Here is a 14,126-nt window from a genome sequence, read left to right on the forward strand (position 1 = left end):
TTGTCTGGCTCAGTTGCTAGAGAAGACTTAGCAGAACATCTTCACAGTCACTCTGACAAAATGGATCAAGAAGTTGTGGAGCATATCGTACTTCTGGTCATTGTCACACTTTTAAGTGTCGTCCAAAATGGTAAGAGTGGAGGTTACAGCAAGAGGGAGGTGCTTTTGCATTATGTATTGGTAAGGGGAACTCAAAGGACCCTGCGTTCATGCATCTGTTTTTTTAGTTCTGTGTTTGTGCATGACATCTCATTTCAGAGTTTCTCTACCAATTCTTACCCTCTGACTTGGTTTGTCTGTGTTGAATTCAGTGCTTGTGGTGTCAGGCTCCAAACAATTCACTCTGGACAAATGATGTTAACCTTAAATTAATATAAAATGAAAAAGGGGCTAGGAGAAGTGGTTGAACTTGTAGCCCTTTTCCATTTTATGCTGAAACATACTGAGACAGCTCTTTGAAAACTACTTCTATTAATTGTAAGAGAATTATAGCGAGAGAAGCAGGCATGTGACAGGTTGCAGAAATGTTTGCTTTATTAAGTAGAACAGAGGGAGTTTAATTGAATGATCTATATAAACTGACCTAGCTGTTAAATACTTAGGTTCTCAAAGAAGTGATTTTACCACAATGCCTTCTGAGGCATTCAGACAGTACCTGCACCAGCTTTTGAGAAAGCAAATGCCTTCCAATGGCGCATTTAGCATCAGTACCAGCACAATGTTATCATAGAAAGCTATCTTAGACTGATTCAAATATGTATGACTTTAATTGTCTAAACTGGTTGCCAACGAGTCACCTGGTTTCAGGTAGGGTTTTCCCCAGCTCTATCTAGAGATGCCAGGTACTAAACGTAGGCAAGCCTTTTTGCATGAAAAGCATACACTTGATTGCAGAGCTGTGTCCCTTCACATTCCCTGGCCTCTTGCTGTGATAGACTTGGTGAATGAGATGAACTGAGAAAGAGAATGAGCACCATAGGAGAAAGGAGGAATGAAGGATGCTTCCGTTTGTCTTAAAGACTTTAATTTCTAGTCAGCCCAATTCAGTGGCATCACGAGGCTTAGTGACACCCAGTGCAAAGACGTCTACTACGGGGAGGGCAGCCACCTACCCCGAACTCCCCTCCTGCTGCCTTGCTCACCGGCTGCCCTTGCCACTTCCTTGGTTGGTCCCCAGGGAGAGAGACAGGCCGGCAAGGAAGACATGAGAGGTGTGCTTGCCCCTTGGCCACAGCAGGAGGGCCCCACCAGGTGTCATTCCTCTTCTGGGGTATCATCTGGTGTAATCGTCATGCCCTGCACCATCCCATATCACCTCTTACCCTTCTCTTCTCCAGGCTAAACATACCCAGCTCTCTAAGTCTCTGACCCTTCACTATTTTAGTTGCCATCCTTTGGACACACTCCAGTTTCTCAACATCCTTTTTGAATTGTGGTGCCCAGAACTGGACACAGTATTCCAGGAAAGTAGAATAGAGTGGTACTATTACTTCCCTTGATCTAGACACTACATACCTGTGGTTGAGCAGCCAAACTCTAGAAGAAGTACTGAGTACAAAAATTTTAAAGATACTGTGAGCTTATTGCAATAATGTGTACATAATGTATATAGATATAGTATTCTGGAGCAAAAGATGGATTTTTTCCTCATGTCTCGTCTAGGAGAAGTCCCATACATCCTAACTAAAAATGACAGAAAACCACAAAGCAGTGAGGCCAAGGAAGGAAGGAAGGAAGCAGGCACTTCTGTATTTGGGCTTTCTTATTAATAAAAAGCTTTTGCACCATTTAAGTTTTTCCTGCAATCCCTTTGGGTTTCTCTTCCTGGTGCTGTTAAAAACTACTTCTGTTTTGTTTGATCATACGACTACTATGGTTACAGTACAAAAATGATTTTTAAATGTTAGGGAGTTTATGAATAACATATCAATGTCCAGAGTTCAAATATAGCAGTGTTAGTCTGTAGAATCAATATGTGGAAAGATCTTGTAGCACCTTTGAGACTAACTGAAAGAAAGAAGTTGGCAGCATGAGCTTTCGTAGACTTCAGTCTACTTCTTCAGCTGTTTATCTATTATTTTGCTGTGCCATAATGTAAACAAATTGTTTTCTTATAGACCATAATTATTAATATTATTTTTATTAAATGTCATTATTTTTCAAGCCAGTTTACTCATTAATTTTTGGACTGGGTTGCAGCTTCCAGAATCCCCCAGCCAATGGAGAATTCTGTGAGCTGGAGTTAAAAAAGGGAAATGTTTCAAACTCTGAAATGGAATCTCAGCATGGATTATTTGGGTGGGCAAGCATATGTCAAAGGCCATTAATATAAGTGTAATAATAATAATAATAATAATAATAATAATGTTATTATACTGCTGCCTTTGATATATAAGAGTGATTGTAGTTTATCACATTTTATCCACTCCTCTTCTGATTCAATTAGTTTTGCTGTTTATTGAAATGAAATATTTCTAAATCAATTACAGTTATAACTGACAGCGTCTAGGGCAGTTAACTATTATGATTATGTTACTGAAAGATTATCATTTATTATTCAGCTGTTCCAATACATTAATTGAAATTTAGTCATCTTACGGAAAGATTTGTGTTGCTATTTCATGTGCCATTCTTCTGATTATGTATTAATAACTATGGATTTTCCACTGAAAGGAAAAGTGGGATATCAATATTTAAAATGTACAATTTTTCTTTAATAGCCTTCTTTGCACACAAAGTTGAAGAAGAAAGCAAGAGCAAAATTGTTCAGCGAGCAGTTCCATCTGCCTTTGAGCGTGTCTTTAATGCCAAGTAAGTATTCCTGCATTTTCTAGGACTTTATCACATGCAGCTTTTAAATCACATTAAAGTTTTAAAATAGCACCTTTGGCAATACTTATCGAACGACGCCATCTCCATCTCATCATTGCCTTGGTGTACAAGTGTGGTCAGAGCACATCTTGTCACTGATGGGAAAACCTGTCAATAAACCCCCAAACGTGCTACTGTCACATTAGTCCTCAGGTATGAAATGTTATTTGCACGGTAGTTAAGATATTGGGCAGTCAGTGTCTCCTCCTGTTTCCCTTGTCCCCCATCCCACTCGCTATTCCTAGGCAGGCTCCCCCCACTTTTAAATTTAAATTTAATTGATTTTTACTTTTAAAAAACTCATATTAGCATACCTCTGGAATTGCATTTTAAAACAGCAAATCCAAAATAAATGGGGAAAAACGCTGAAAGGCACACTAGGTAGGTCACAGGGCAGGATTAGGAAGGAGTGTGAAAGAGCATGTGAAGCCCCAGTCACACTATTGTGAAAACATGTGAGAGGGAATGCTTCCAAACCGGAACGTATTCGGTTACCCTTACTATCATGGTGAAAATGGGGCGTGTGTGATAAACTCTCTAGTAAAGAGGAACGGGGCTACACCAAATAAGACTTGTATGGACCAGCATGGTGAAATGGTCTGAGCATTGGACTAGGACATGCAGAGACCAGGGTTCGAATTCTGACTTGGCCATGGAAACCCATTGGGTGACCTTGGGCAAATCACACACTCACAGCTTCAGAGGATGGAAATGCAAACCCCTCAGAATAAGCGTGCCAAAAAAAAACGTGTGATAGGTCCCCCTTAGGGTCGCCATTAGTCAGAAATTACTTGAAGGCACACAACAACAACAACAACAACAAACTTTTTATTTATATCCCGCTTTTTGTCTGGACAATCAAAGTGGCGTACAAGTTAAAACGAAAACAGTACATACCCAATATTCCCCGCCCCCTTAAAATGGAATTAAACAATTAGAATTAAAATACCTACAAACATTAAAACATAGATATTTAAAACAATTAGCTAAAACAGTAGGCAGAGCCAAACACATATGGAGAAGACAGTGGCCAAGTACTTTATTCTGGAAAGGCCCGCCAGAAAAGATCCATCTTGACAGCTTTCTTGAAACTGTTTAAGTTGGTGATTTGACGGATCTCGTCTGGCAGACTGGGAGTGGTTGCGGAAAAAGTCCTCTGGGAGGTTGAAGTTAGCCTGGTCTTAAAAGGCTGCAATAAGTTCGACCAAGAGGACCTGAGTGCACGGTGTGATCCCTTAAATAAGTTGGGCCCAAGCCATGTGGGGCTTTAAAGGTAATAACCAGCACCTTGTACTGCGACCAGAAACCAATAGGAAGCCAGTGGAGTGATTTTAGAATAGGTGTTATATGGTCACTCCTAGATGCTCCAGTAACCAACCTGGCTGCCATATTCTGTACCAATTAAAGTTTCTGGACTACCGTAGGTACAAGGATAGCCCCATACAGAGCGCAAAAATCGAGTGTTGAAGTTACCAGAGCATGTACTACAGTTTCGAGGTCTCCCGAAAGGGTGCAGCTGGCATATCAGCCGAAGCTGATAACACACACTTTTGGCCGTCGCATTCACCTGATCTGTCATCTGAAGCGACAGATCAAGAAGTACCCCCAGACTGCGAACACAGTATTTCAAGGGGACCGTGAACCCCTCTAGGACTGGAGGTTGCATCCCAATACCTGGTTTAGGGACCCTTACTGTAAGCACCTCCGTTTTGTCTGAATTCAGCTTGAGTTTGTTTTCCCTCATCCAACCCGTTACTGCTTCAAGACATTGATTGAGGGGAGAAATGCCATCTGTCATCATCGCTGACAACCGAGACATGGAGAAATATATTTGGGTGTCATCAGGGTACTGATAACACCCAGCCCCATGTCTACAAATGATTTCTCCCAGCGGGGGAGCATCGGGGACAGAATGGCGCCTTGAGGGACACCACACCTAAGCTCCTTTTTTGAGGAGCAGTTGTCCCTGAGCACCACAACAACAACATACATGAACTGCTGTACATCAAGAGACCTCTTGTTCTGCAGGCTACCATCTTGAAGACAGTTACCTAGGAGTAATGTTTAATTGAACACAATGGCTGAGATGCTAGATCAAGTAAGCAGAGCTTAGTATCCCCCTTGAACAGTTCCATGTCTATCTGCCCCTCATGTTTTGGGGGGGGCAAAAGGGGAGTAAGGGGCTATCCTCGAGCCCCTGGTACCCTGTCTAAAATTTCCTCTTCAACCGTCAGACTTCAGGAGAGGTCACTGCTACTGCTGCTGCTGCTTAGTAGTAGAAAGGGGAGAGAGTGAGGATGCTATTCACTGAAGCAGTGTCTTGGCTTAGAAGACAAAGGAAGGGGGAAGAAACTCACAGATGAAGCACACCCTCCATTCGCTCCCCCTGAAAGATATACCAGTTGAAATGCCTCACTGATCTCTTCCCTCCACACCAGTAAGCAACAGTGATGGACTGAGCTTTGGACATTGCATAAAAAGGCTACAGAATAGCACCTCACGCTCCATCCAAAAAGAGACATGTGTGCATGTAAAGCATAGGTATGCGCTCATATATCACTGACAGGATAGCGGCCATAAGGTATTACTTCTGAGTTAACTTGCATAAAACTCCACTGTAAGACACGGTGGCTCAGTGTTTAAGACGCCGACTCTGACGACTGCAAGATCATCAAGTTGGCACTTCGAAACCCAGGCACCACAAATGGCAGTGAATCTGAATCAGAAACAAACATTTTCAAACTCCATCACGTAACTGCTTTGGAGAATGAAGGGGAAGTATCTATTATTTATCTGTTTGTTTCTTTTACATCCAAGGCTTGCTGGCCATTCCTCTTCCTTAATGCTATAGGCATGGTTTCATGTTACATCATTGTGTTTTGAAAAAGTACTAGCTGGCTTGAAGAAGCATTTCATTCTTAACCAAGCCAGGTAAATGCACTAATTCCTGAACTGAGCATATATTCCAGAACTGGACCTGGAGACATAATTTCAGATTAACCCCGGCATAATTAATACATATGCTGAAAAAATGTAGATAAGGGGATTAACACTTGTAATGGAATATAGGAAGGGATTGGTTTTTATGTCCAGCACGCCTTTGAGATCCTTGTCATTCTTACTTCTGCATTAAGCTGCCCACTTATTCATATGCAACATGCCTATCATTTTGGTATTTTAAGTTGTGTGTACATATTTTCTTCATTTCAATATGATGCTATTCCATTTTTTTCCCCTAGCCAAAACTGCAAAGATGCATATCCTACATTTCTTGCCTTACTCTGGTGTGCTGGCTTGCTGTGCAGCCAAGGTAATGTGCTCACACTCCAGATCTGTTCCTGTAATCCTTGTGTTAATCTTGTTGAGGTTCATGGCAAACTAGCATGATGGCATGGGAGAATGGGAGTTGCAGTTGGCTCCAATACATCTGGAGGGTCCTGGGGTTGCACCACAGAGTGAGTATGGAATGGATATTTAGATTGCCAAGTCTGGCATTGTCCCTGGCATTGCTCCTGCACCCTTAATAGTTAAGTGACAATCAAACCTTCAGCCAGTGGTGAAAGTTTTCCCACTGGCGCATCTAAATTAGGGGTGGGTGAAATACAGCCCTCCTAATACCATAACTTCCAGCATTTCCCACTTTTGGCTATGATGGCTGAGGTTGATGGAAATTACCATTCAGTAATAACTGGAGGGTCAACTTTGCGTATCCTTGACCCACAACTTGGAGCATATTTTATTTGCTCAGTTTTTACTTACAATCATATATTCACGCAGGAGCCCTGGAAAGGGAGAATTTTGGCAGGCCTAAATGGTTTAAAATGAAAGGCTCTAGGCTGATGAAAAGCTTTATAAAAAGGCAATCAACCTCCAAAAGAAAAGTAATCATTTTGGTTAATAGTTAAGTATGGGTAATGGTGTCTCAGTGCCTGAATATATTCTGTTCCTACTTAAACACTATTTTAAAGGTCCCCTTTAAAGCAGGGATGAGAACACTTCAAGATCTACTTAGTATTTTACTAGAACCCCAGCATCTCCCAATCAGAGCCAGATGCAAAAAACTACCTGTAAATTTAAGAACGTAACACGTTTTTCCAGTACCAGAAATGAACTGACTTCACAGTCCTTATTGCAAAAAAGCCATGCTCTCCAAGTCATTTTATTATGGCTGTTGTTGAGAGCCAGCTGCAGAAATCCTTGCCAGTCTCTAGGAAATCACCCAAAGATCTACTGTTTAATCCCACTCTACCTTTTGCCCATCTCTGTTTTAAAGAAAATCCAGAATCCTGGCTGTGGGATCTATGCTTTGGATATAGAACTTTTTAAAATCCATGGTTAACATTGTTAAGATCATACAGGGAATCGCTTCACATCCAAAGCCTGATGGTTGAAACCATCACTCAGGCTGCAGTTTGTGTTTCAAGTTTCAGTCATCACCAACTGCTTTTGAACTGGGTCTTGATTTACCATTAAATCCAGGCTTGACTCAAGCACAGACATTTACAAGAAGGAAAAACTGCCTGACCTTAAAACCTTTAGGCTCTTTGCAAATTAGGGAAGACATACAAGTACACGTTTAGCTCTATAAAACTGTATTCTGTAATTTTAGTCCCTGTAAACCTGTATCATAATCTGTGAACCTTGGGAAATTTAGTTTTGTAGCGCCTCTCAAAATTCTTTTAATACACAGCTTGGGATGAGACTATCTAAAAGACCATATCTTCCTTTATAAAAGCTGCTGCCTCAACATAAAATTAATGCAGTTTGACACTGCTTTAACTGCCATGGCTCCATCCTATGGAATCACGGGATTTGTAGTTTGTTGTGGCACCAGAGCTGTCTGGCAGAGAAAGATAAATAGCTCACAAAATGATAGATCCCAGAATTCCATTGCATTGAGCCATAGCAGTTAAAGCAGTGTAAAACTGCATTAATTCTGCAGTGTAGATGCAGATAGTGCCTGGGTGAGTTTCAAGGTCTTCAGGGTAGGGCTTTTTCTCAATCCCACCAGCATCATACACACATTTGACAAAGACATGAGAGAAAACCAGACTGTAAAACTCCCTTCCGCAGGAGACTCAGTTGCCCCAGCCTCTTCTCTTTCTGCCCGCAAGCAAAGACTTTTAAAAAATTTATTTTGGCAGGCCTTTGACTCTTAAGTCATGTGGCAGAAAGCTGTTGGGCAATGTGTGTTGTGCTTCTATCATTTTTATTATGTTCTAAATGTGAGTTTGGCACTACTTTAACTGCCATGGCTTTAAACTGTTTTTTTAATCATGAGTTACTTAATTGTTTTTAAAAACTTTTTAAACATAAGATTTTATTTGTGTTTAAAACAATTGTAGATCACTTTGCGTCCCATACCAAGAGAAAAGTAGGGCATAAACTGAGTTAAATGAGCAGATAAATAATATTCGTGTTTCATCAAGATAGCACTCTTTTGTCTACAACCCAAACAGATTTGCATCTGACTTAGATAACTAACAGTGTCCAAAATGTTTTTCCCCCTTTTTCTTCTCTTCAGCTCCTGCAGCATTTGCTGGACTGATGTACTTGTATGTGAGGCAGAAGTACTTTGTTGGCTACATGGGGGAGAGAAGCCAGAGGTAACTGTCTAGTTTTTATCTCCTCCAGAGTTGTCAGATGGGCATTCACATGCATGTCCCCCTTCACTAAACGTAACAGGCATCTTTTCCATTCCATTAGCTGGGTTAATTTTGATATTTTCCTTCGTTCTCACCTGGAGAACCATCAAAATAAAACAATATGCAGAAAATGCTATTTTGGAATGTCAAATTCTTGTGGAGTTTGCAGGCCTTGTGTAGGGTACTTTCTTTGAGACAATGGCTAAAACAAATGCTTATTTTTTAAGTCTTAAAAAAGAGGTGGACAAAATGTGGCTTTCCACATGGGACTGGACTACAGTCACCAGCCTTCCTCACCACTGGTTATGCTGCCAAGGGCTGGTGGGAGTTGCAGTCTCACAACATCTAGAAGGCCACATTTTTGCCCAGCAGTCTCTTCTCCCCTTGTACCATAGTCCCTGTTGTTGTGTGCCTTCAAGTCGTTTCCGACATATGGCATCCCTAAGGTGACCCTATCATGGGATTTTCTTGGCACATTTCTTCGGGGCGGGGGAGGGGGTTGCCATTGCCATCCTGTGAGGCTGAGAGAGTGTGACTTGCCCAAGGTGACATAGTGGGTTTCAATGGCTGAGCAGGAATTCAAACCCTGGTCTCTCATCATAGTCCAACGGTCAAACCACTACACCAGGCTGACTCTCTACATACCTGGCCCTTTTGTTTTTCAGCAAGTACATTTTAGGTATATCTTACCTATTAAGAAATTCTGAATATGCACTCTTTATTTTTCAGTATATATTTGGGTTACTGAATTATTGAAATATTTCTAAACTGTGTTTCAGGCTTACAAACAAAAACCATATAAGGTTGCAGTCTTATTATAACTGACCTGGCATTTACAAGGACCAGCCTAAATTCTGTTGCTAGTCCTACCTAAAGCAGACCCATTGAATCAGTGGGATTTACCTATGGGTTGACTTACTATCCAGCAGCTCATTGAATGGATCTACTCTAGTTGGGCTAACCAATATAATTCCAGCCACCATTTCCAAGCTTTGGGGAGGTGAACAGGATAACCCAAATCCTGTTGGTCTGGGAAGGAAACACCAAAAGTGGAAGTAGCTCTCAGATATCTAACAGTTTTTTCCTTTTATCTAGCTAACACCCATAGCTGGATCTTAAGGATTCTAGTTTCTAAGAATGCAAGCCACATAGGAGTGCATCTACACTGTAGAAATTATGCAGTTTGATATTACTAACTGCCATGGAACCATCCCACAGAATCTTATGATTTGTAGTTTTGTGAGGCACCGGCACTCTTTGGCAGAGAAGGCTAAAGACCTTGTAAAACTACATATCCCAGGATTTCATAGAATGGTGCTACAGCACTTAACATTGTGTTGAACTGCATTATTTCTACAGTGTAGATGCACCCCCCAATTGGCCAGCCCATCCCCCCAAAGTAGATTTTCCTCCTGATTCCACTGGGATTGCATTTTTCAAAGCTTGACTGCCTGAGTTGTCATTGCCACTGCCATGTTACCCAGTTTCTGTGAGTTTTGAACAATAAACATTAAATTTCAACCAGACATTGGAGAAGTTCATATTTTTACTACAGGTTCCCTCAACCAGCATGGTTGTTGGGGGCGATAGTTTTCTGGCTGAGACCAAAAATGTAATTTTTCCGAGCTGAATGACTTTTATTTACGGCACTTGGCCAGCTCCTAGAAACAGCAAAAATGAGCAATCACAGATAGTTCAAGACACTGATCCCAATAATACAAATAATGGATGGCATCCTAATGTATTATATTCCATCAAAATACATATATGTTCATTGCTTAGACAACTAGATCCTAAATGTTCCATTATGTAATTAAGGTGGGAAGGTTGACTACATATTTAAAATATAACTTTAACATATTTGTTTATAACCATAATCCTTTAATAACCATCTCCTACACCACTGTCATCCTAGGAAGGATGATCAGTTTAACAAGGGTATAAAACATTTCCTATATAAAATAGATGGGATGTTAATGATTGTATCTCAATTGTCTCTTCCAACTCTATTATTCTATGAAAAACTAAAACTACTTCATGTGAAGCCAGGGAACAGACCAAATATAATACAGACAATGTATTATCCAGTCAACAAGTAAAATCAAATTAGCTATGCTGTAGGGTTTGATTATAAAAACCAAACTTAGATATTAATCTAAATTCTGTCAGTGAATTTTTGCATCTGTTTTTAAAAAAAATTGCAGGAATTAATTGCCATTGAACAGAATCTCACAACCGATTTTGTCACCTGTTCCTTGCAATCAGAAAGGGGGAAACCTATATCAAATTTTTCCAAGCTGTGACTCTCACATCAAGTGCCTTGAACAGTATGATACACCAGACTCTCTCAGGCCTCAATGGGGCAGGTATCCTGTACCTTTTATCGAGATGAACCCCTATTTATCTAAGTCAATGAGACTCATTTCTGAATAGATATATATAGTGAATTGTGGAGCCAGTGTGATGTAGTGCTTTGAGTCTTGGGCAAGAAGTCTGGAAGACGTGGGTTTGAAACCCCCAGGTGACTTAGGGCATGTCACACTCAGCTTCAGAGGAAGGCAATGGCAATACTAGAGAATTCTTGCCACGAAAACCCTGTGATTTTTCTGTAAAGTCAGAAGTCACTATAAGTCAGAAATATTAAAGACACACAACAACAACAACCACAGCTGTACTCTCTGATTCTCGGGCAACAACAGCAAATATTTCCCATACCCTCAATCTTCTACTCTTCCGTTATGGGGAAACTTCACATTGGCATCCAGTGGCACCACTAGGGTTGGCGTCACCTGGTGTGGTAACTCATGGTGTCACTCATTGACCTCCTCTCATACCACACCATACAGAATTCTTACTAATGTTATTCGTAAATCATAATTCTTGTCTATCACAAAATGCGATGGCAATAGTTGTGACATAAACAATTAGCAAAATTAAACTTGTACCATTAAATTACAATATCATAGGCATGGCCTAAATGTATTTACATTTACATAGTTTCATACGATTAAAGCAAAAATTTGGTAAGATGTGATGTTTTTAAAGAAAATTGGACAAAGTAAATTAAAAAAAACAGAGGTCTCTCTTTCTTTGGGTTTCATCTCACGCACACCTTCTCTTCTGCTGAGTTCCAGGATTTTAAAGTGACACAAGTGAATACCACATCTCATTTCTGCCCAAAGGCAGACATTTGGGGATTGGTGGTATAACCCCGCTTAGGATGTCACCCGGTGTACAGTAGTCCACACTCCCTAATGACACACCTGACTATGTCTTTATCAACATATGCTGCTTAGCTTCCCCATATACATACCAGGTTTGTGTATTGAAAATGTAAAGCTAGTGAATTTGGTTTCACATATAATCAGTGACTAACTGATTTAATAGCCAGTACTGTACAAGATTTATATGTCTCTTAAATAGAGCACTCTTTATTATTAAGATTCACACATTTTGCACCGTGAACCAGTTTTTCACCATTGGTTTACACATGCATGGCTCACATGAAATTAATTGGCCTGAAGAGATATAGAGTGTGCAGAATTTGACCCCATTAATCTGAACATCTGAGCACTATTTAGGCTGAGCTTGACCTTAGTGACAGAGAAACTGAAGTCTTGCTTTTTCTCCAGTGAATCAATATATTCTTATGTGTTGCCTTTTCCTTTCTCTTCTTTAGCATTCCTGGTTACATGTTGGGAAAACGCCTTATATGTTTCCTGTTTCTTATGTCTGTCGCTGGAGTACTCAATTATTACTTGGTCGTTTTTTTTGGGAAGCGACTTTCAAATGTATATAAAAACTGTATCCAATACCATCTCCCCACTCTTACTTATTCCTTGATGCTCTGGAGAGAGAAAGAGGTGAGAGAGAATAGAAGAGGTCAGCATGCTTAGCCAATCAATATCCAGAAGCAGATGTTTGAAAAGAACCTACAAAGCCCCTTTTAGATCGCCATCAATCTAAAGCTCCCAGGGACTTTGTAGTTTTGATTTAACACAGTCCCCCCACCCCAAGAAGATGATTTATTGTGTGCAGTTCACATGTCTTTGTGGAGAAGAGTACTATGTTCCTGTAAATAATTGGATCCCCTTCTATAAATGCATTTGGTCATTGGATTCTGAAGTGCAAGGATTTTTTTTAATTGTAAAGATGTAGTGCCTGATTCTGCAGTCTTCATGAATTTTGAATTTCTAGGACAGTCAGCTCCCATTTGGGTAGCTATATAGACCAAGACACTTGGCAGTTACTATTACTGTTGCATTAGCTTTATAGATAAAACATGAAGGATATGGTACACCACTTTCTTTTTAGTTTGTTTCAGAGCATGTTAGAATTTTAAATAAAATGATTTACAACTATTACTGCACATTATTTCCTTTACTTCTTAGTGATGTGTTTTACAGAAACTTGCAACTTGAAACATAAGATTATCGCACTGGGGTTAAAACGTTCCCCAGTGCGTTCTATCGGTGGCGAGCACGGAGCATGACGGGAACGTGATGGGGCCCAGAACGCTATTTTACCACACAGCGGAACGCCACCGTCGCCGCTGGGCGTTCTCATCACGTTCCCATTGAGTTCCAGGGGATGCCATTTCTGGGGACGCTTTGAAACAGTTCCCAGAAATGGCATCCCCTGGAGCTCAATGGGAACGCGATGGGAACACCCGGTGGCGATGGCGGCGTTTCGCTGTGCGGTAAAATAGCGTTCTGGGCCCCATCGCGTTCCCATCACGCTCCATGCTTGCCCCCGTTAGAACGCACCGGGGAACGTTTTAACCCCGGTGCGATAATTTTCATAGACTGAGAGGCCATAGTGTTTACTAGACTGAATGATGTCAGAAATAATAAATACACTATAAACACAGAGTTTGTTCTTCTGGCATAGGATTTTAAAGGAAATAAATAAATATATGAATGTGTTATGTGGCAGACTTTGGAAAACTTGGTGATTTGTAACTGTGCGAACGAGGAATAGATTTTATTGATGGGTGTTTAATCATGTAATACTCAACTGTTCACGCAACAACACTATTTCCGATTTTAAGTACTGTATGTGAAATAATGGATGCTTATTGACAAGGGCACTTGTGTAGATCCTAATGAAGAAAAAAGTAGGATAACCAGTTATCCAATCCTCTTATTGATGTTCAGTATGCACAGACTCATGGCATACATGTAGCAGAGCTTTTGCTTCCCTGTTTTCTGAAGAACAACTTTTTATCACACATTACTTTTCAATATTGGGGAAATTAGAAAAGGAAGCTGCAATGCAGCAATGTTTATAAAAGAAAATAAGCACTGTCCATCCAGTGCACTTCTTTGGCTCAGGATTCATATTTTTTTATAAAGTATTTTCTGAATGCCTTTCCTATAAGTGTACAATATGTCAGCAGTTAACCTTTTCAAATAACTAATCACTGGCGACATTTTATTTACCATCCAGTATACCAAAATACCAATAACAAGAACACCCACCCCCACACATTTACACACCTGCATTACCACTCATATATTGGGTAGTATTTAATAATCTCTTTGCAACCTTTGGCTGCCTTGAAGAACAGGATGTAAAAACATTGATCATCATCTGTAATTCAATACAGAC

At 40.4% G+C, this 14,126-nt stretch overlaps 1 protein-coding gene across 1 annotated transcript; it reads left to right on the forward strand.

Moving 5' to 3' along the window:
• The first annotated feature begins 24 nt into the window (after positions 1 to 24).
• LOC121926576 (arachidonate 5-lipoxygenase activating protein) lies at positions 25 to 12,924 on the forward strand. Its single transcript, XM_042459658.1, is given in 6 exon segments — positions 25 to 130; positions 2,721 to 2,811; positions 6,111 to 6,181; positions 8,396 to 8,477; positions 12,196 to 12,280; positions 12,282 to 12,924. Coding segments are annotated over 6 exon segments (477 nt in total). The 5' UTR covers positions 25 to 60; the 3' UTR covers positions 12,360 to 12,924.
• The last annotated feature ends 1,202 nt before the right edge of the window (positions 12,925 to 14,126 follow it).

This window comes from Sceloporus undulatus, chromosome 3 (genome assembly GCF_019175285.1).
Source record: "Sceloporus undulatus isolate JIND9_A2432 ecotype Alabama chromosome 3, SceUnd_v1.1, whole genome shotgun sequence".
NCBI classification, from domain to species: Eukaryota; Metazoa; Chordata; class Lepidosauria; order Squamata; family Phrynosomatidae; genus Sceloporus; species Sceloporus undulatus.